General features: G+C 45.0%; 1 protein-coding gene across 11 annotated transcripts in view; it reads right to left on the minus strand.

Moving 5' to 3' along the window:
- LOC105464931 (THADA armadillo repeat containing) overlaps nucleotides 1-19503 on the minus strand; it is a 356256-nt gene that overhangs the window by 47304 nt on the left and 289449 nt on the right. For 10 of the 11 annotated variants that reach the window (XM_071076636.1, XM_071076633.1, XM_011713068.3 and 7 more), the window contains 5 exons: nucleotides 16787-17166; nucleotides 16056-16174; nucleotides 15651-15723; nucleotides 11025-11178; nucleotides 3770-3901 (listed from right to left, as the gene is read on the minus strand). In XM_071076636.1, coding sequence (XP_070932737.1) covers nucleotides 3770-3901; nucleotides 11025-11178; nucleotides 15651-15723; nucleotides 16056-16174; nucleotides 16787-17166 — 858 coding nt within the window. The remainder of the gene's footprint in view (nucleotides 1-3769; nucleotides 3902-11024; nucleotides 11179-15650; nucleotides 15724-16055; nucleotides 16175-16786; nucleotides 17167-19503) is intronic. The other variant, XM_071076638.1, reaches the window with a different exon arrangement.

Genomic DNA, 19503 nt, shown 5'->3' on the forward strand with positions numbered 1-19503 from the left:
CTTGAGCATCTCCTGCTCTTTCATTAGAGCTCTTTCCTCAGCATTTCAAGGCCTGAAGTCAGAGCAGGGAAAGGAGGAAGGCGGAGCCTTGCCTGGAGTCTGGCCCACACATTTTTTTTTTCTCCTAGCTGCGAATTTCAATCCTTTACTCTTAAGTCCTGGAAATGTCATTTCTTCCATTCCCTTCTGCAGGCTCCATGATTGGTACAGAGTGGGGAGGGAGGGGCAGAGAGGGTCCTGCAGCTGGGGCTCCCTGATGTCCATACTTCTAAGGGCTGAGGGTGCTTCAGACATTGCAGGGAGAAAGTTGTTGACAGGCTGTGAGTTTCATGCTTCCCTATGCGGGGTGAAGCATGTGCAGGAGATTCCAGCAGGCAAAAAAGGTGAGTAAGAAATCCATTCTCAGGAGGGCCGGCTAATCATGGCATTATTTTCCCCAGGCCTTCTAGAATCATTAACTAATTCAAATCTAGACCTAAAGCCAATTATTCAAAACGATATCTTAGGGTGAGGAAGTCTGAATGACTGCATTTAACGCTTGCCTCTTCTACAGGTTCCAGAAAGTGCAAGCATTTAACGCTTGCCTCTTCTACAGAAAGAAAGATCTGTTAAGGAGCACTGGAGATCCCAGGATAGCTGTGCTGTGTTCTGAGGAAGGCAGGACAGAGCCCAGTCTATTCTGTTCCCACAGGAGATGAAGGTCTCCCTTTGCCCTCTCCATTTCTATTGTCGAGCTCTCCAAGACCTAAGGAATACTTTGTCCTGGATCTCAGTGACTTGTGGCCTCTGACTGCCTTTCCCGATTTCCTGGTAGTTTCACTTCCTGGAATGCCACGGTCTGACTTCTACATCAGTGCCAGAGGCATGCCTCGGTATTTTTCCCTGGACACCTCATAGGTTTGAAACTCTGAAGTCACCTCATGCTTTCCCTTCTCTCCCACCTCCCACAGCAGTACTCCCCATGTGGAGATTACCCAAACCCCAACCAGTACTCTCACACATCAGTCCTCTCCTCTCCACCCCATCCCTACTGAGAGCAGCTGGAGAGGACTGTCGCTGCCAGCCCCCAGCTGATTTCCCTGCTTAATAAATCCCCTTACTCATCCCCAGCCCTGGCCCATCTCACACACTGCTGCAGAGATCCCACAAGTATGTTTCCTGTAACACCAGTCTCCTCTGAGTACCTTCCCACCTCATTCCTGCTTTAAACCCTCTCCAGCTTCCCATTACCTGCAGAAGGAGATCGGGGCTTGGTACTGAGCCATCCCACAAGCGGGTGCCCCTGCCTTGCTCAGTTCATTTCCTGCTCCTCTTCCTTTCCTGGCCTAAGCCTGTGTTCTGACCACAGAAGTCCACTCACTGCTGCCCAATCAGCTCCCAGGTTCTCCCCAACTCCAGGCTTTGGCTCCAACTTCTCTTTCTGCATTGACTGTTCTGCTCTCACTTGTGTCACATCTCTCCCTTCCTTTGGCCCACTCCACTCTCCAGACCCTTTCCAGAGAGACCCCACAGAATGCACCTCCTAATTCCTCAAGCTCCTCCAGCAGGCTGCTAGAAGACAGTCTGAGAGCAGAGCTCCGTCTGCATCCATCCCTCACTGACAGTGGGAGATCTCAGAGGTGTGGAGCTCTTGCGTTGTATTTCTTTCTTGGAGGAAAACTGAGAACTAACTTTAATTTTTTCATTGTAATTTTAACTTCTCAAAGAAGACGTTAAATATTAACACAACTTAATAATGTTATTTTACTGTGGCATTTAGCCAACCACTGATTTGGGGACAAAAGAAACAACATGTACTTTTAAGGTAGTTAAGACTCAATGATAATTAACGTGGAACACCAAAGAGGAAAACATCAGCAGTGATTCTACAAAATCCTTGTATGTTGAATGAATGTGAAGTTACCACCAGCACTTGATATCCTTGAGAGATGGTAAAACAAGACAATATTGTTCTTTTTTTTTTTTTCTGAGACGAAGTCTTGCTTTGTCACCCAGGCTGGAGTACAGTGGCACTATCTCAGCTCACTGCAACCTATGCATCCCGGGTTCAAGAGATTCTTCTGCCTCAGCCTCCCGAGCAGCTGGGATTACAGGTGCCCACCACCACGCCAGCTAATTTTTGTATATTTAGTAGAGATGGGGTTTCACCATATTGGCCAGGCTGGTCTTGAACTCCTGACCGCAAGTGATCCACACGTCTCAGCCTCCCAAAGTGCTGGGATTACAGGCGTGAGTCACTGCGCCTGGCCTAAAACAAGACAATATTGTTCTGATGAATCAGTTGCCTAACTTCTGATTAAAGAAAAAAATCAGGGTCCTGAAAAAATTCTCAGTCCTCAGCTACTTTTCAGTCTAAAGAAAAAGATCTATATTTTATGCTTAAGAAAATCAAGCTGGGCTGGGTACGGAATCTACTGTGTATTATATTCCAACAAATGTTTACTGAGCACTCACTGGGCTTTCTGTGTGTCCTTCTAAGCAAATGCTGCAATTGGAAAAATGAATAAATTACCAATGGCAGAATTTTAGCTATTGGGGAAGTCTGGCAGGTTGGGGGCTGAGGCGAGCCTGCTTGCATATCACTTGTGGCTCCGTTCCAAATGCTATCCTCCTGAGAGGAAAAGCTGATCTAGGCGAAACCTGCCCTGGTGCAGTATCACTGAGAGATTATTCCAAAACTAGCTTCTTCCACATAGGCAGAGAAGCATGCACAGACCATTTAGACTGCGGATTCAGATCCTGGAAGGTTCACACATCTCGGGAGGCTTCCAGGGAACACAGTCCTGTGTTCTGCCTTGGCAAGCAGCCCCAGCCAGAGTAACTGATGTGGGGCCTTGCATCAATTACAAAGGCTATCTGGCTTCCTCTTCTCTCATTCTGTTGTCTATTAAGGTGAACTTCTTTGCTCAGCTTTGATCCCTTGCCTCAAAACAGTGTTCTTGCTTCTCATTGGGACGGCTGATCCAGAGACTTTTCCTGACACCCAGCCCCAAGAGAATCCAAGTCCACTAAAGCAGGCATCCTCCTAGATGGCTGCTTGTCCAGAGGTGTGATCTTACGTCTACTCCATCTGCCCCCTGTCTCTTCCATCCAGCAGCCCATTTTCTACCCACAGCCTGAGTTCCTTTTTGCTTTTGTAGCATTTGCCATTACATGCACATGACCCCGGGCCCGGGGCTGTAACCGCTTATACTATGGCTGTGACCTCAGGACTACCCAGCTAGGGTGCTCTTCTTTCCACTCCCCTCTTCCCTCCTGGGTTCATGTCATTATCAAATGAGCAGCTAGGACACAAAGTAGAGAAACTTAATGTACACATAATCATTTGTCGCTTTCTGTCACACACAAAAACTCACACAGGAACAAAATGATGGTTTTGTGATTCCTGAGTTATGGAACCACACAGATAATAGAGACTTGGCCTTATTTAAAACCGATGACAATGTAACTAGCAAAAGACCTAACAGTTTATTAAATTTCTACCTTTAAAAATAATTTTTCTCTAGGATGTCCTAGAGCAGGGGTCAGCAAACTATGGCTAGTAGATCAAATCTGAGAAGCTGCCTATTTTTGTAAGTACAATTTTATTGGAACACAGTCATGCCCATTTGTTTACCTACTGTTTGTGGCTTTCCCACTAAAATGGCAGAGTTAAGACAGAGACCAAATGACCAACAACGCCTAAGATACTATCTGGCTCATTATAGAAAAGTGTGCCAACCCCTATCCTACAGCAATAAGGCAATGCGAAAGGATAAGAACGAGGTACCTGTTGACTGGCAGGTATTTTCTTGTGACATGGCAGTTGTCACAGTTTCCGTGGCTGCATCTCTAACAGCTTGCTCCTCACTCTGCAGAAGGGTAAGGACACACTTCCAGAGAGCAAGTGTATCCTGCAACTCTAAGAAGACCAAAAGGAATCTGAATTACCTAGAATGCAATTAACAGGCAGGTGCAAACACTGCTTCAAATCCCTGGTGGAAGAGAGGAGCACTGAATGAGTTGCAGCTATTCCTTTTTTTCTGGGTATTGTTAAGATAGAAAGAGTGTTAGACAAATATTGGCAAAGAGAGACTCCTAAGGGAGCAGATTTGGAAATGTCTTTTTTGGGGGTGAGGAGGTAGGCTTTCTGGAGGCAACCAGCCCTAGGCAAGGCCTCCAGAAGATGCTGCCCAGCTGACAAAGACCTGGTGCCCTACTCTTCTAGTTGAGTCCTGATTCTCTAGAAGAAAACTTTATGCATAAGACTGCTTTGGAGAAACTGGCCCAGTGTTGATTCAAGTGTCTGAGCCTATAAATTCTGAAGGTGAAGCATCAATCAAAATTATGCTGTGGGGGCATGAATAAGAAGAGGCTGGGTACGGTGGCTCACACCTGTAATCCCAGCACTCTGGGAGGCTAAAGTGAGTGGATCACGAGGTCAAGAGATTGAGACCATCCTGGCCAATATAGTGAAACCCCATCTCTACTAAAAATACAAAAATTAGCTGGGCGTCATGGCAGGCGCCTGTAGTCCCAGCTCCTTGGGAGGCTGAGATGGGAGAATCGTTTGAACCTGGGAGGCAGAGGTTGCAATGAACTGAGATCGTGCCACTGCACTCCAGCCTGGTGACAGAGCGAGACTCCATCCTCGCCCCCAACCAAAAAAAAAAAAAAAAAAAAGAGAAAGACCCATGATAAAGGCAGCAACTTGTGTCCCACGTATGTAGGGGGTCCACTATCTGAATGCCATTATTACTCCTGGACACTGATCTGTCTATTCAGCCTGTGCTAGGTGCTGCTGTGGACAATGAACAATAAAAGATAGTATCTTGTCCTGAGCAATCAAAAGGAATATAAAGTCAAAAATACAAAGCAATGAGTTGTCAAGAACAAAATTGCGTGGCTGTGACTCATAAGAGGAAAAATGAAAGTGGACTGCTGTAACTGACATAGAATTCAAGATGAAAGTGAGAGGTGAGCATGGCCTCCCAGAAAGGGTACCTCCGGTCCAGGTGGGGTGGGCCTGGGCTTGTGGAGGGTTATCACTGGAGAGCCATGGAAGACCACCACGCAGCATCGCCATCCTTTCAATGGAGAAACTACCCTGCCCTAAGAACTCCCCTTTGTCTATTCTCTCCCTCATCTGTACATGGAGAACCTGGTTTCAGAGTCACTGATGCTTTAGTCATACTAATAAAACAGTGGCTCCATTTGGGGTTTCATTCTCTTCTTTTCATTACAGATCTGATTTTAAATTTTACTCAGCCTTTCAGTCTCCAACCTTTCTAGCTGTTCTGTAAGGGTTCAATACCTTCCTTTCTTAATATTTTCCTCTTTTAACATGGTCATCATTTATATCCTTCAAATCCTTCCCTCTTCAGTCCATTTCAATTTTTCTTTTTCCTTAAATGACTTTGCTGTGCCCTTGACTTTTCTCATGTACTTCTTTTTTTTTTTTTGAGATGAAGTTTCACTCTTGTTGCCCAGATAATAGAGACTTGGCCTTATTTAAAACCGATGACAATGTAACTAGCAAAAGACCTAACAGTTTATTAAATTTCTACCTTTAACAATAATTTAAAAGGCTGGAGTGCAATGGTGCAATCCTGGCTCACTGCAACCTCCACCTCCCAGGTTCAAGTGATTCTCCTGCCTGAGCCTCCCGAGTAGCTGGGATTACAGGTATGCACCACCACACCCGGCTAATTTTGTATTTTTTGTAGAGACAGGGTTTCACACCATGTTGGTCAGGCTCAAACTCCTGACCTCAGGTAGACCCAGCCTCCTCAGCTTCCCAAAGTGCTGGGATTACAGGCATGAGCCCCTGTGCCTGGCCTCTCATGTACTTTTACGTCCTTTGCTTCTACCTATTCAGTACCTTTTTTCATTGTGATGGGGTCTCACTATGTTGCCCAGGCTAGAGTGCAGTGGCACAAGGGCTCACACTACAGACTCGACCTCCTGGGGTTCAAGGAATTCTCCTGCCTTAGCCTCCTGAGTAGCTGGAACTATAGGTGCGCGCCACCACATCTGGCTAATTTTTAAATTATTTGTAGAGAGAGGATCTTGCTATGTTGCCCAAGCTGGTCTCGAATTCCTGGGTTCAAGTGATCTTCCTGCCTCATCCTCCCAAAGTGCTAGGTTTACAGGCACGAGTCACTGCGCCTATTTTTCATGTTCTTATAGGCACAGGACCCAGTTTCACAAAGGAATTCCAGGTTATTCCATACACATTTTACCTGTTATGAGCTAGGGTTTGAGTAGTTAAAGTCACCCAGAAAATGTGCTGCAAAATGGTATTAACTTTACTGGAGAAGCTTTACTAAGGTTTGTCATCCTTTGCTCTTATTCCTCCGGGTCTAATGATTAAATCACAATCACAGAAGGTCCCTTCTCAATATATATCTCTGGCTGTAAGAAAAATGCCTGAAGTCACTAAGAAGAAAAAAGTTAAAACTATATTGAAGAAAACATTGTATCCTAGAGAGATACAGGGACATGAGACCCTTTATTGGTCCGAACTCCTACAACATTTAAAATTTGAATCTCACTATCTAAAAAAACAATTCCCTCCTTTATTCTGTAAATCCTTTCTCCACAACTATACTGAAAGCTTCTTGGAGGCAGTGACCATGTCTGATTCTTGAGGGCTGAGCATGGAAGAGGTACACAAAAATATAACTCTACTAATAGATAAGAAGAGAATCAGAGCATGTTAATATGGGATTAAACGTGGCAGGAGAGGGCAGGGCTGGGGTTGAAGATGGCTTTAGAACCTGGGTTTTCCTTTTATTAAACCCTATGCTTAAAAGCAAAACAAAAAAACAAAATAACACCATTTAAAAATTTTTAAAAAAAGAATTATGCTTTTCAATTCCTTAGGGTTTTCTCAAGCTTGGTTCTTACACATCATTGACATGCTGCCCTTTCCTATTACTCTTGACACACAGAGTAGCAGTCAGGAGAGACATGGAGGTGTACAACATGCTGGAAACCAGCTAAGATCTGTACATCCATTTAATTTCAAAATATCTCCACCTTTACGTCCCAAAGATCCTAATATGGTTTGGATTCACAAATCTCATGTTGAATTGGAGTGGATGGTGGGAGGTGAATGAATCATGAAGGCAGATTTCCCCCTTGCTGTTCCCATGATAGTGAGTGAATTCTCACAAGATCTGATGGTTTAAAAGTGTGTGGCACTTCTCTCTGCTCTCTGACTCTCCTGCTCTGCCATGGGAAGCTGTGCCTTGCTTCCCCTTTGCCTTCTGCCATGATTGTAAGTTTCCTGAGGCCTACCAGCCATGCTTCCTGTTAAGCCCATGGAACTGTGAGCCAATTAAACCTCTTTTCTTGATGAACTGCCCAGTCTCAGGTAGTTCTATATAGGAGTGTGAGAATGCACTAATACAGAAAATTGGTACTGGAAATGGAGCACTGCTATAAAGACATTTCCACCTGAAAATGTGGAAGCAACTTTGGAACTGGGTAACAGGCAGAGGTTGAAACAGGGCTCAGAAAAAGACAGGAAGATGTGGGAAAGTCTGGAACTTCCTAGAGACTTGTTGAATGGTTTTGACCAAAATGCTGACAGTGATATGTGCAGTGAAGTCCAGGCTAAGGTGCTCTCAGATGGAGATGAGAAACTTATTGGGGACCGAAGTAAAGGTCACTATTGCTATGCTTTAGCAAAGAGACTGGTGGTATTTTGCCCCTGCCCTAGAGATCTGTGGAACTTTGAACTTGAGAGAGATCATTGAGGGTATCTGACAGAAAAAAACTGTAAGCAGCAAAGCATTCAAGATGTGACCTGGCTGTTTCTAAAAGTATATACTCATATGCATGAACAAAGAGATTATCTGAAACTGGAACTTACATTTAAAAGGGAATCAGAACATAAAAGTCTGAAAAATTTGCAGCCTGGCCACGTGGTACAAAAGAAAAATCCATTTTCTGGGAAGAAATTCAAGCCTGCTGCAGAAATTTGCATAAGTAAAAAGGAGCCAAGGCCGGGTGCAGTAGCTCATGCCTATAATCCCAGCACCTTGGGAGGCCGAAATGGGTGGATTGCCTGAGGTCAGGAGCTCAACACCAGCCTGGCCAACATGATGAAACCTTGTTTCTACTAAAAATACAAAAATTAGCCAGGCATGGTGGTGGGCACCTGTAATCCCAGCTACTGAGGAGGCTGAGGCAGGAGAATCGCTCAAACCCAGGAAGCGGAGGTTACAGTGAGCCAAGATCGTGCCACTGCACTGCAGCCTGGGCAACAAGAGTGAAACTCCATCTCAAAAGGAAAAAAAAAAAAAAGGAGGAGCCGAATGTTAACAGCCAGGATGACAGGGAAAATATCTCCAGGGCATTTCAGAGACCTTCATAGCAGCCCCTCCCATCAAAGGCCAGGAGGCCTAGGAGGAAAAAATGGTTTCTTAGGTCAGGCCCAGGGCCCAGCTGCTCTGTGCAGCCTCGGGACACGGCACCCTGAGTCCCGCCAGCTCTAGCTCCAGCTGTGGTTAAAAGGAGCCAAGGTACAGCTTGGGCCATTGCTTTAGAGGGTGCAAATCCCAAGCCTTGGTGGCTTCCATGTGGTGTTGGGCCTGTGGGTGTGCAAAAGGCAAGAGTTGACGTTTGGGAACCTCTGCCTAAACTTCAGAGGGATGATGAAAACACTTGGATTTCCAGGCAGAAGTCTGCTGCAGGAGCAGAGCCCTCATGGAGAACCTCTATTAGGGCAATATAGAAGGGGAAATGTGGAGTTAGAGGCCCCACACAGAGTCCCCACTGGGGCACCACCTACTGGAGCTGTGAGAAGAGGACCACCGTCCTCCAGACCCCAGAATGGTAGGTCCACTGACAGCTTGCACTGTGTGCCTAGAAAAGCTGCAGGCACTTAACACCATCCTGTGAAAGCAGATGCAGGGGCTGTACCCCTTAGAGCCACACGGGCAGAGCTGCACATGGCCTTTGGGAGCCCACCCTTTGCATCAGCATGCCCTGGATGTAAGACATGGAGTCAAAGGAATTTATCTTAAAGCTTTAAGATTTAATGACTGCCCTGCTGGGTTTTGAACTTGCATGGGGCATGCAGCCCCTGTGTTTTGGCCTATCTCTCCCATTTGGAATGGGAGCACTTACCCACCACCTGTACCCCCATTGTATCTTGGAAGTAACTAACTTGCTTTTGATTTTACAGGCTCATGGGTGGAAGGGACTTACCCTGTCTCAGACGAGTCTTTAGACTGTGTACTTTTGAGTTGATGCTGAAATGAGTTGAGACTGGAGGACTTTTGAAAAGGGATAATTGTATTTTGCAATGTGAGAAGGACAAGAGATTCAGGAGGGGCCTGGGGTGAAATGATATGGTCTGGATTGCCCAAATCTCATATCAAATTGGAGGCGGGGCCTGGTGGGACGTGATTGGATCACGTAGGCAGATTTCCCCCTTGCTGTTCTCATGATAGTGAGTTCTTATGAGATCTGATGGTTTTAAAGTGTGTGGCACTTATTCCTGCTCTCTCTCTCTTTCTCCTGCCACCATGTGAAGAAGGTGTTTGCTTCCCTTTTACCTTCTGCCATAACTGTAAGTTTCCTGAGGCCTCGCAGCCATGCTTCCTGTTAAGACTATGGAACTGTGAGTCAATTAAACCTCTTTTCTTCATAAATTACCCAGTCTCAGGTAGTTTTTTTTTTTTTTTTTTTGAGATGGAGTTTTGCTCGTTGTCCGGACTGGAGTGCAATGGCACTGTCCTGGCTCACCCCAACCTCTGCCTCCCAGGTTCAAGCGATTCTCCTGCCTCAGTCTCCCGAGTAGCTGGGATTACAGGCACGTGCCACCATGCCCGGCTAATTTTTGTATTTTTAGTAGAGATGGGGTTTCTCCATGTCGGTCAGGCTGTTCTCAAACTCCCGACCTCAGGTGATCCACCCGCCTCAGCCTCCCAATATGTTGGGATTACAGGTGTTAGCCACTGTGCCTGGCTCAGGTAGTTCTTTATAGCAGTGTGAGAACAGACTAATACAGATACCTTCAACTTAAAACAAAAATCACTGAGTGCAACCAGCAGCCTATCCAGTTACTTTAGCCAGATGCCTAGAAGTCATTCTTAAATTTCCCTTTTATATCAACCTCAATACCACCAAGTCCTGTTGATTCTACTTCCTAAATCTTTTGAGCCTGTTCTCTCTTCCTTGCTGTCAAAGCTTCACACTCACCCATTCATTTCTCACCTAGATTATTGCAATAGGCCTCCCGGAAGAAAGGACAGTTAGGCTGAGTCTTGAAAGACAAACAGAAGTCAGTCAAGCAGTGGTTTGTTTAATTTAGAGAACTGTTCCCTACTGATGACACATAGGGCCTGTGTTAGGGAGTGGTGGATAAGGCAGGAGGAGTGGGTTGGGGACAGAACAGGAAGGGCCTTGTGAGCCGTGCTAAAGGGTGTTTAGGCTTTATACTGAAAGCAGTGGGAACCCACTCAAAGGTTTTAAACAGTAGACTGAAATTATCAGACTTGCATTTCAGAAAGATCTTTGTAGAAAAAAGTTTAGGGTAAGGCTGAAAAACAAGAGGCTGGTTTTTGTGTGTTGGTGGTCTGGGAGCAGTGGCCCATGCCTATAATCCCAGCACTCTGGGACGCTGAGGCGGGTGGATCATCTGAGGTCAGGAGTTCGAGACCAGCCTGGCCAACATGGTGAAAACCCGTCTCTACTAAAAACGCAAAAATTAGCTGGACATGGTGACGGACACCTGTAATCCCAGCTACTCGGAAGACCGAAGCAGGAGAATTGCTTGAACCCAGGAGGTGTAGACTGCAGTGAGCCAAGATCATACCATTGCACTCCAGCCCGGGTGACAAGAGTGAAACTCCGTCTCAAAAAAAAAGAGTGTGTTCGTGAAAATGATAAGAGCATGAACTAAGATGGCAGGAATATATCTGAAAGACATAAAGGTAGGTTTCATGTTGCCATCTTTCACCTTCCCTTTTTTTAGGCAAGAGTATCTATTCATATTTTAAGTGAACAGACTTCCATCTCAGCACACTTACCAAGAATAGGATGGGGGTTGGTGAGGAAAAGTGGTGCAGTACTGGTGAGGACTTCAACGACGGCCAGCCTCGACTCTGTAGGAAGATGGTCTTCACAGGACAAGATGACCAGCTGAACCCACTGCTTCAGCTCAGCAGCTATTAATTCCCTGTTCTAAAAGCACAAAATATACCTATCAGTTCAGAAGATGCAACAAGGGCTGACATGGAATCAGGGGTGACCTACACCAGACTGGGCCTGCAGATTAGCTCTTAGCTCAGTGGGAAGAAAGTTGTTTTTTAGTTGCTTTTCTATTCCAACTAGAGAGAAATATGCCCAAGGAAGAAAACCTGACTTGTCTTTTGGTAAGATGGAGTCACTATGACTAGACAGCAAGTTGTTTTAGTCTTTTTTTTTTTTTTTTTTGAGACAAGATCTTGCTCTGTTGCCCAGGCTGGAGTACAGTGGTACAATCTTGGTTCACTGCAACCTCCACCTCCTGGGTTAAAGTGACTCTCCTGTCTCAGCCTTCTAAGTAGCTGAGAGTACAGGTATGCGCCACCACACCTGGCTAATTTTTGTTAGACAGGGTTAAAATGAGACAGGGTTTCACCATGTTGGTCAGGTTGGTCTCAAACTCCTGGCCTCAAGTGATCCGCCCACTTTGGCCTCCCAAAGTGCTGGGATTACAGGCATGAGCCACTGCTCCCAGCCTTCCTTTAGTCTTTCTGGATGCAAATCAGGTTATGAGAACACTGGCATACATTTGGTCTCGTAAAGACCAAATTTGTGGGGAAAGACTGTCCAGCAAATAATAACGTGTTGTCACCAATAACCAGATGCCCCTCCTATAGTAATGGAACCCCAGATTTTTGGCTGGGCCCACGGGCATCCAGCTAGAAACTACATGTCCCAGTCTCTCTTGCATTTGGGAGTAACAGGTGATTAAGTTCTGAAGACTGGGATGACACTAGAAGTAGTATCTGTGCACTTTCAAGTCATACCTTAATAAATATCCATGATCTTTATTTCCTGGGTTTCCCCTTCCTGCTAGCTAAACAAGGACAAGATGGTGGAAGCTGGAGCAACCAGGTGGGGCCCTAAGATAGAAACTATGTGTTTAGGACAGAACAACAAAGTATGAGAACCTGGTGACTCAACACTGTCAAGCTACATTTGCTTTGGACTGCTTCTATCTGATTTAAGCCACAGTATTTATGAGTTTCTGTTAAAACATTTAAAGCAGAATCACAGGCCAGGCACAGTGGCTCACAGCTGTAATCCCAGCCGAGGCAGGTGGATCACCTGAGGTCAGGCGTTCAGGACCAGCCAGGCCAACATGGTGAAATCCTGTCTCCACTAATATACAAAAATTAGCTGGACACGGTGGTGCACGCCTGTAATCCCAGCTACTCAGGAGGCTGAGGCAGGGGAATTGCTTAAAGCCAGGAGGCAGAGGTTGCAGTGAGCCAAGATCACGCCACTGCACTCCAGCCTGGGAGACAGAATGAGACTCTATCTCTAAATAAATAACTAAAGCAGCATCTAACACTATTGTTTAAACAAAGCAGTGTTGTTTTTATTTTTTAGAAAACTAGATTATCAGTTTATTACAAAGGCTAAAAGATACAAATGAACAGCCAGATTAAGAGAAAGATACACAGGGAGAGGTCCGGAAGGATCCCAAGCACAGGACCTCCTTTCCCTATGGAGCTTTGGGGTGTGCCACCCTCCTGGCACTTGGGTGCATCCTGTTCACCACCCAGAAGCTCTATGAACTTTTCATTCTTCAGGGCTTTTAAGGAAGCTTCATTGCAACAGCATGATTGATTAAATCATTGGCCATTGGTGATCAACTCAACCTTCAGCTCCTTGTTGTTTTTAATAGTAACAGTTTTACTGAGATACAGTTTACATACTGTAGAATTCAATCATTTAAAGTGGCCAATGCAGTGAACTCTGGTGTATTTACAGACATGTGCAATCACCACCACAGTCAATTTCAGAACATTTTCATCACCACAAAGAGAAACTCTGCACCCTTTAGCTATCACTTCCCTATACTCCCATCTCCCCAACCCTGAGTAAGTACTGATCTACTTTCTGTCTCTATCAATTTGCCAATTCAGGACATTTCCTATAAATGGAAATTTCCTATAAATGGAAATTTCCTATAAATGGAATCAGATAATATGGCCAAATAATATTCCACTGTATGGATATACTACATTTTGCTTACTCATTCATCAGTTGATAAACATCTGGATTGTTTTCATCATTTAAACTCTGTTCTTTCATTTTCTAACAGGGACTGTTGTTCCACATGTGCTTTACTTCTCCTATCAACTGAACCTCTTTAAATGTTCAAAATGTAACTAATGATTCCTTTGATCATCTATGGGCATCTATGCAACTAACATGATGCGTATTTTAGACCTTGAGGAAGATGCTAATTCCCAATGCACCAAGAAACTCATATTTCCCCAGGAGCTTCTTTTATCTATTTCTCTACAGTTCTGTTCATTTTTTTCTCCCTGGAAAATTCCCAATTTTCATTAAATATCACTTTATTCATGTACTGGACATAACTGGTTAAAAACAGCTTTGGATAAGAATAATGCCTTGGCAGTCTTGCTAGGCTGCCTGGTGACTTCTGTCTTAGAACTTGGTGTTTTTTTTTTCTTTTTTTTGAGACGGAGTCTTGCTCTGTTGCCCAGGCTGGAGTGCAGTGAGATGATCTTGGCTAACTGTAACCTCCACCTCCTGAGTTCAAGCGATCCTCCTGCCTCAGCTTCCTGAGCAGCTGGGATTACAGGCGCATGCCACTACACCTGGCCAATTTTTGTAATTTTTGGTAGAGATGGGGTTTTGCCATGTTGGCCAGGCTGGTCTCAAACTACTGACCTCAAGGTGATCTGCCCACCTCAGCCTCCCAAAATGCTGGGATTACAGGTGTGAGCCACCGTGCCCGGATCTGGTGTTTTTTGTTTGTTTTGTTTATTTTTGAGACAGGGTCTTACTCTGTTGCTCAGGCTGGAGTGCAGCGGCATGATCTCAGATCACTGCAATCTCTGCCTCCCAGGTTCAAGCAATTCTGCCCCAGCCTCCCAAGTAGCCGGGATTACAGGCGCCCACAACCACGCCCATCTAATTTTTGTATTTCTTGGTAGAGATGGAGTTTCACTGTTGGTCAGGCTAGTCTCGAATTCCTGACCTTAGGTGATCTGCCTGTCTCGGCCTCCCAAAGTGCTAGGATTACAGGTGTGAGTCACCATGTCTGGCCATTTTTTTTTTTTCCCCCCTGGACTATAGTTTTTAGCAAATCATCTCCATTCCTATACTCCCTCCACCCCACCTGACTTTTTTGGGGGCTTTTTTTTAATCTCCATGGCTTGTGCTTGTTAATTCTTACCCTCAGTTTTATCTCTGCCCAGCCCCATGCTCTCTGAACTTCATGATCTCCTCTATGAAGTCTTCTTCAGCCTCTGAACTCTCGCTCCTTCCTCTGGGTTCCCATGGCCCTGGCACACCTTCCTACTAGAGCATGTAATGTAATTATCTAATGTTCTCTTTCTCTCATTAGACTATACCTCCAGTCTCTGTTCATCTTTGTATCTGCCGTACTTACACATCAGTGCTAGGTTTATTGTAAGGGCTCAGGGTACACAATGTTATGCCACCACCATCAGTGTGGCTGTGTGGAATCCGGATCTTCAGGTAATTTTCCTGTGGTATTGGTTGCCTTCTACTTGTGATTCTGTGATGGTGCTATGTTTCTTGTATGCACCTAAATGGCATGTATTTGTCTTAAGACATCTTCCCAGGAAGCTGTTTTTCTTACTTTAGTTCTACTTCACTACCAAAGGACATGTAAAACAGGTGGGGCGTATCTGGGCCTCTATCCAGAGCCAGCTGGGTCATGTTCTGGGGGGAATATTTAAGCCTTAGCAATGTATTTTCATACTTAGTTCACTAGGTTGCAATCCTAAATATTTTTGGAATTGACATGCTTATGCATCTTTAAATAAAGAGTCCAGCTAGAGAAATGGGGGAAAACATAAGGGGTTTGGGCATATGTGTTTTGGGGGGAAGGTTCTGTTACCCCCATGAACTCTAATTTTAAAAATGCCTAAAACAGGCTGGACGCAGTGGCCCACATCTGTAATCCCAGCACTCTGGGAGGCTGAGGCAGGTGGATCACCTGAGGTCAGGAGTTCGAGACCAGCCTGGCCAACATGGTGAAACCCTGCCTCCACTAAAAATACAAAAAATTATCCGGGCGTGCCGGCACACGCCTGTAATCCCAGCTACTCAGAAGGCTGAGGCAGGAGAAGAATCGCTTGAACCCAGGAGGCAAAGGTCGCAGTGAGCTGAGACTGTGCCACTGCACTCCAGCCTGGGCAACAAGAGCAAAACTCCATCACCAAAAAAAAAAAAAAAAAACCAAGAGAAAAGAAAGGTGGCATCCAAAGAAGTCTCAAGTTAAACTCAAACTGAAAAACCAGCATGAACAATATTTTTGTAGATGTTACATATACATGTCACAGGGGTTCTGCCTGCTGAGACTGTTCACTTTTACTGATACCTTCTGAGTAAATGACAACACAAAACCCTAGGTCCCAGAACAAGATCAGAACTAGCCTTACCTCCACACATGTCTGCATGTGGTGAGAAATGACTTTGGAAGCAAGTCTCAGAGCTACACTCTGAATTTCAGATCTAGAAAAATAAACAAACAAAAAAACACAAAATTACAATCAGACGTATTTCATACACTGGCTTTCACAGATAGTCTGTAATCCATGCAGAGGTGAACACTGAAAATCTCTACTTCCTGGTTACAAAAATGCCTCCGGAAGCAATCACCTTGTTGTTATTAATGCGAATCGCTGATATCATTCTATTGCTTGAGTTTAGAACTCTTAGGCTGAGGCTTAGAATGAAACACAGGACCTGAGACCTGAGGCCAGGACTGTGTGCAAGTTCATTACATAATGACTGATGGGACCATACATCTTACCAAGGTTGTACAGGAGGTATTGGGGGCAAACCTTTCATTGGAAGCAACATCCATCGTCCAGATCAAGAACTCCTTTGGGGTCAGATGGACACAGTGCTCCGTCTGGGGAAGCCACTCACCAGGGTCCATACAGTGGAGAATTTTCAGTATCTGTGTAAGCCAAATCCACACACAAAAAAGAGAAATACATACTCAGGGAAACGTCTCTAGAGGTTACATAATAATCAATTGTATCAACAAGAGGTCTACCTTTCAAAAGGCTCCCACTGACTTCTTATTTCCCCCATAACACATTTGGGAGACTGAGGCAGGGTGATGCAATGACTAACCAGACGGCCTCTAGTGACTTGGGATGGGAGCCAGATGCCTTGATTTCTAGGCCAGTGTCCTTTCCTTTTGATTATGCTTCCCAGGTGGCCATCTGCCCTCAAATAGCCATGTCAGCAAAGACTACCTCTAACACACGCTACAGTGAATTTTTAATAACCTGTTTCCTAAACATCCCAAAGTGGTTTGCTCTGTCTTTGGTTAATCTCTGCTATCAATACCCCTATCATCAAAAGCTTTTCTTGGTGCCCTTCTAGGTATGACGCCATGCCAACCACCATATAAAGAGAGTCCTTATCCACTGGATGCTGGATCTACTTCCTATTGCCCCTGTAGAGCCCAAACTCAATCTTGCCTTCATGATCCTACCATTCCAGTGGCTCACACAAGAATGTGGGGAATGGAAAGGGCCAGTCAGTACATTGGAGACTTTACCTTGCAGAAGCATTCTGGGTGATTTTCCCTCATGGCCAACAATAAGAACTTCTCTCCCATGTTGCACAGCAAGGGTGGCAGACCCTTCTCTCCAAGTCCAGAGGCTGCTGACAAGAACTTTTCCAAGAGGGCTTCCAGTGTCAGTGAGCGCACTTCAGGGAAGGCAGATTCTAACAGCTGAGAGAAAGAGATGGGGACATCCCTCTCCCGCTCTCCACTCTTGGCTGCTGCAGCCCACACTGCAGCAATGGTTAGTCTAGTGAGGCTCTCGAGGTACTGGGGCAGGCCCGGCGCCTTGAAGGCACAAGGGAATCCTGTTATCAGCTCTGATCCTGAGATAATCCCTCTGACTTCCTCCCAGAAGCCAAGACTCTCCAGAACTAAGAAGCAAAAAAAGCAAAGGGAAAGAGATAATCACTTTAATTTTCCACAAAAGGACATGACAGAATGAAGACTGAATCCACTGCGTGAGGCCATCAGATATCTCCCATAAGCAGATTTCAAACACTGTCATAAGTGAGTGGCCCTCGAAGGTTCAGACTTTTGGTCCACAACAATTTCCATTTAGGTAATGTATAATTTTTCCAATAGGGGTACAAAGGAATTACCATTAGAAGATGCATTCCTGGCACCCCTCCTCAACATTCAATAAATATGAACTCAGTGACCTCTTATCACTAAGCCTCAAAGCTGACCAAGAGTATAAACTTCCTTCAGGGGCTAAGCTTCCCTCTGTAACACCCCTTCCCAGAAGCTCTTGGTTGAACCCTACGGTACCCTGGAGCTCATGAGACAGCTTATTCCATTGTCAGTAGATCTAATTGTCAAAAAGTTCTTTTTGTGTTTTTACTCATTAGCCTAATGCTATATTTTGAGGCTCCCAATGACAGCTCTTTAGGCATTTGATTACAATTCTTGTGTCCCCTCTGTCTTCTCCAGATGAAACATTCCTAATTCCTTCCCCAAATGATGGGGTCACTGTCTCTCATTATTCTAGCTGCTTTCCTGTGGACATGCCTCACCCTCTCTTAAAGGATGGCCCATAGGCTGGATCACAAATCTCCTGCATGGTTTGACCCACAGGACTATTACTTTCCCTGTTCTGAACTGGAGTTGCATCACACTGTTGACTCATATGGAGCACAAAGTCAACTGAAACCACAGCCCTTCTTTTTTGACATGGTCTACTGATGGTGGTGAGTCATCTTTCTCCCACTTTGTACTCAGTACTTAGGCCAAGATGTGTTTTCTTTGTTTGTTTATTTTAAGCCCAAGTATATCCCTGTTAAATTTTAGCTTCCTGTTAAGTTTTATGGTCTGCCTTTCATTTGCCGAGATCTTTTCATATTCTCAGTTCTGATTAAAAAAATAAAAAAACCCAAAAACTTATTGCCTGCTTACTATGTGGTAGGAGCTAAATAAGATCACTGCCCTTAAGGAGTTTATAGTCAGTCTAGTTTGAGAAAGAGAAATGCATGAACACGTAATTCCAATATAGTGGTATAAATGATAACCCAAGTCTCAAAGAGGAAGAGAGGTGACAATGTGTTAGGACCACCAAAGGCAGGGGAACCAGCTGAGCAAAGGCTCAATGAAGGCGTGAAACAGAATGGACCATGTGAGGAACTACAGGCCATCCCATAACACTGGAGCATAAAATTAGAGGGGGAAAGGGCAGGAGATGAGGCTAGGGAAGAAATGTGGCTAGAGTACAGAAAGCCTCCTAGACAATGTGAAGCAGCTAGTTCTGTATGCAAGGGAAAGCCACTGAGGGGTTAGTTTAAGCAATAAGGTCAGGGGCCCATTTTCACTGAAGTGCTCTTATTGTTGAGGGGGCAATATTAGAGGCAGGGAGACCAGTTACAACACTACTGCACTGTAGTCCAGGAGAGAAATAAATGACGAGGGCCTAAAGTTCAGAAGGAATCGGCAGAAGGTGGGTTTAAGAAACACTGAAGGTCTGAAGCCAAGGTGATCATTTAAAAAGGCAGAAAAGAAAGAAAACAAAACTATGGAAGGGATAAAACTGGCAGGACTAGGGAATGAGGGTGCGGACTAGGGGAGGAGTCTTGGGTACCTCCCAGCACCCAGTTCTTCACACATGTTCATCATCTAATAGAAGTTGGGTAAACCAGCTGGGCCTGGTGGCTCATGCCTGTAATCCCAACGTTTTGGGAGCCCAAGGTGGGAGGATTGCTTGAGCCCAGGAGTTTGAGACCAGGCTGGACAACATTGTGAGAATCTATTTCTAAAAAAAATAAAAAGTCAGCTGGGTGGGAGATCACTTGAGCCCAGGAGGTCGAGGATGCAGTGAGCCATGATGCTGACACTGCACTCCAGCCTGGGCGACAAAGTGAGACCCTGTCTCAAAAACGCATACAAATACACAGGAATGCCTAAATGCCCACAATCAAATAATTACTAAAATTTATGTGGGTAAGGTGGAGGGCAGAGGCCTTCGGTGAGCAGGTTCCCTGCTGGCCCTTGCTTCAAACGCTCTTCGAGGCTCCCACCAATTCATTAACTAGCCCTCTTTGGTTTGAGTCATACCTCAGTTATGAATCCTCTTAATTGTACCATTCTGTCCATGAAGTTTTATCTACAAGAACTCAGGACAGATTTCACCAAATGCCTTGCCAAAATTTAGATATTATATTCACAGCATTCTCTGATAAACCCTGACAACTGTACCCAAGATGTTAACAAGTTTATCCTGG

Source organism: Macaca nemestrina, chromosome 13 (genome assembly GCF_043159975.1).
Source record: "Macaca nemestrina isolate mMacNem1 chromosome 13, mMacNem.hap1, whole genome shotgun sequence".
Classification (NCBI taxonomy): domain Eukaryota; kingdom Metazoa; phylum Chordata; class Mammalia; order Primates; family Cercopithecidae; genus Macaca; species Macaca nemestrina.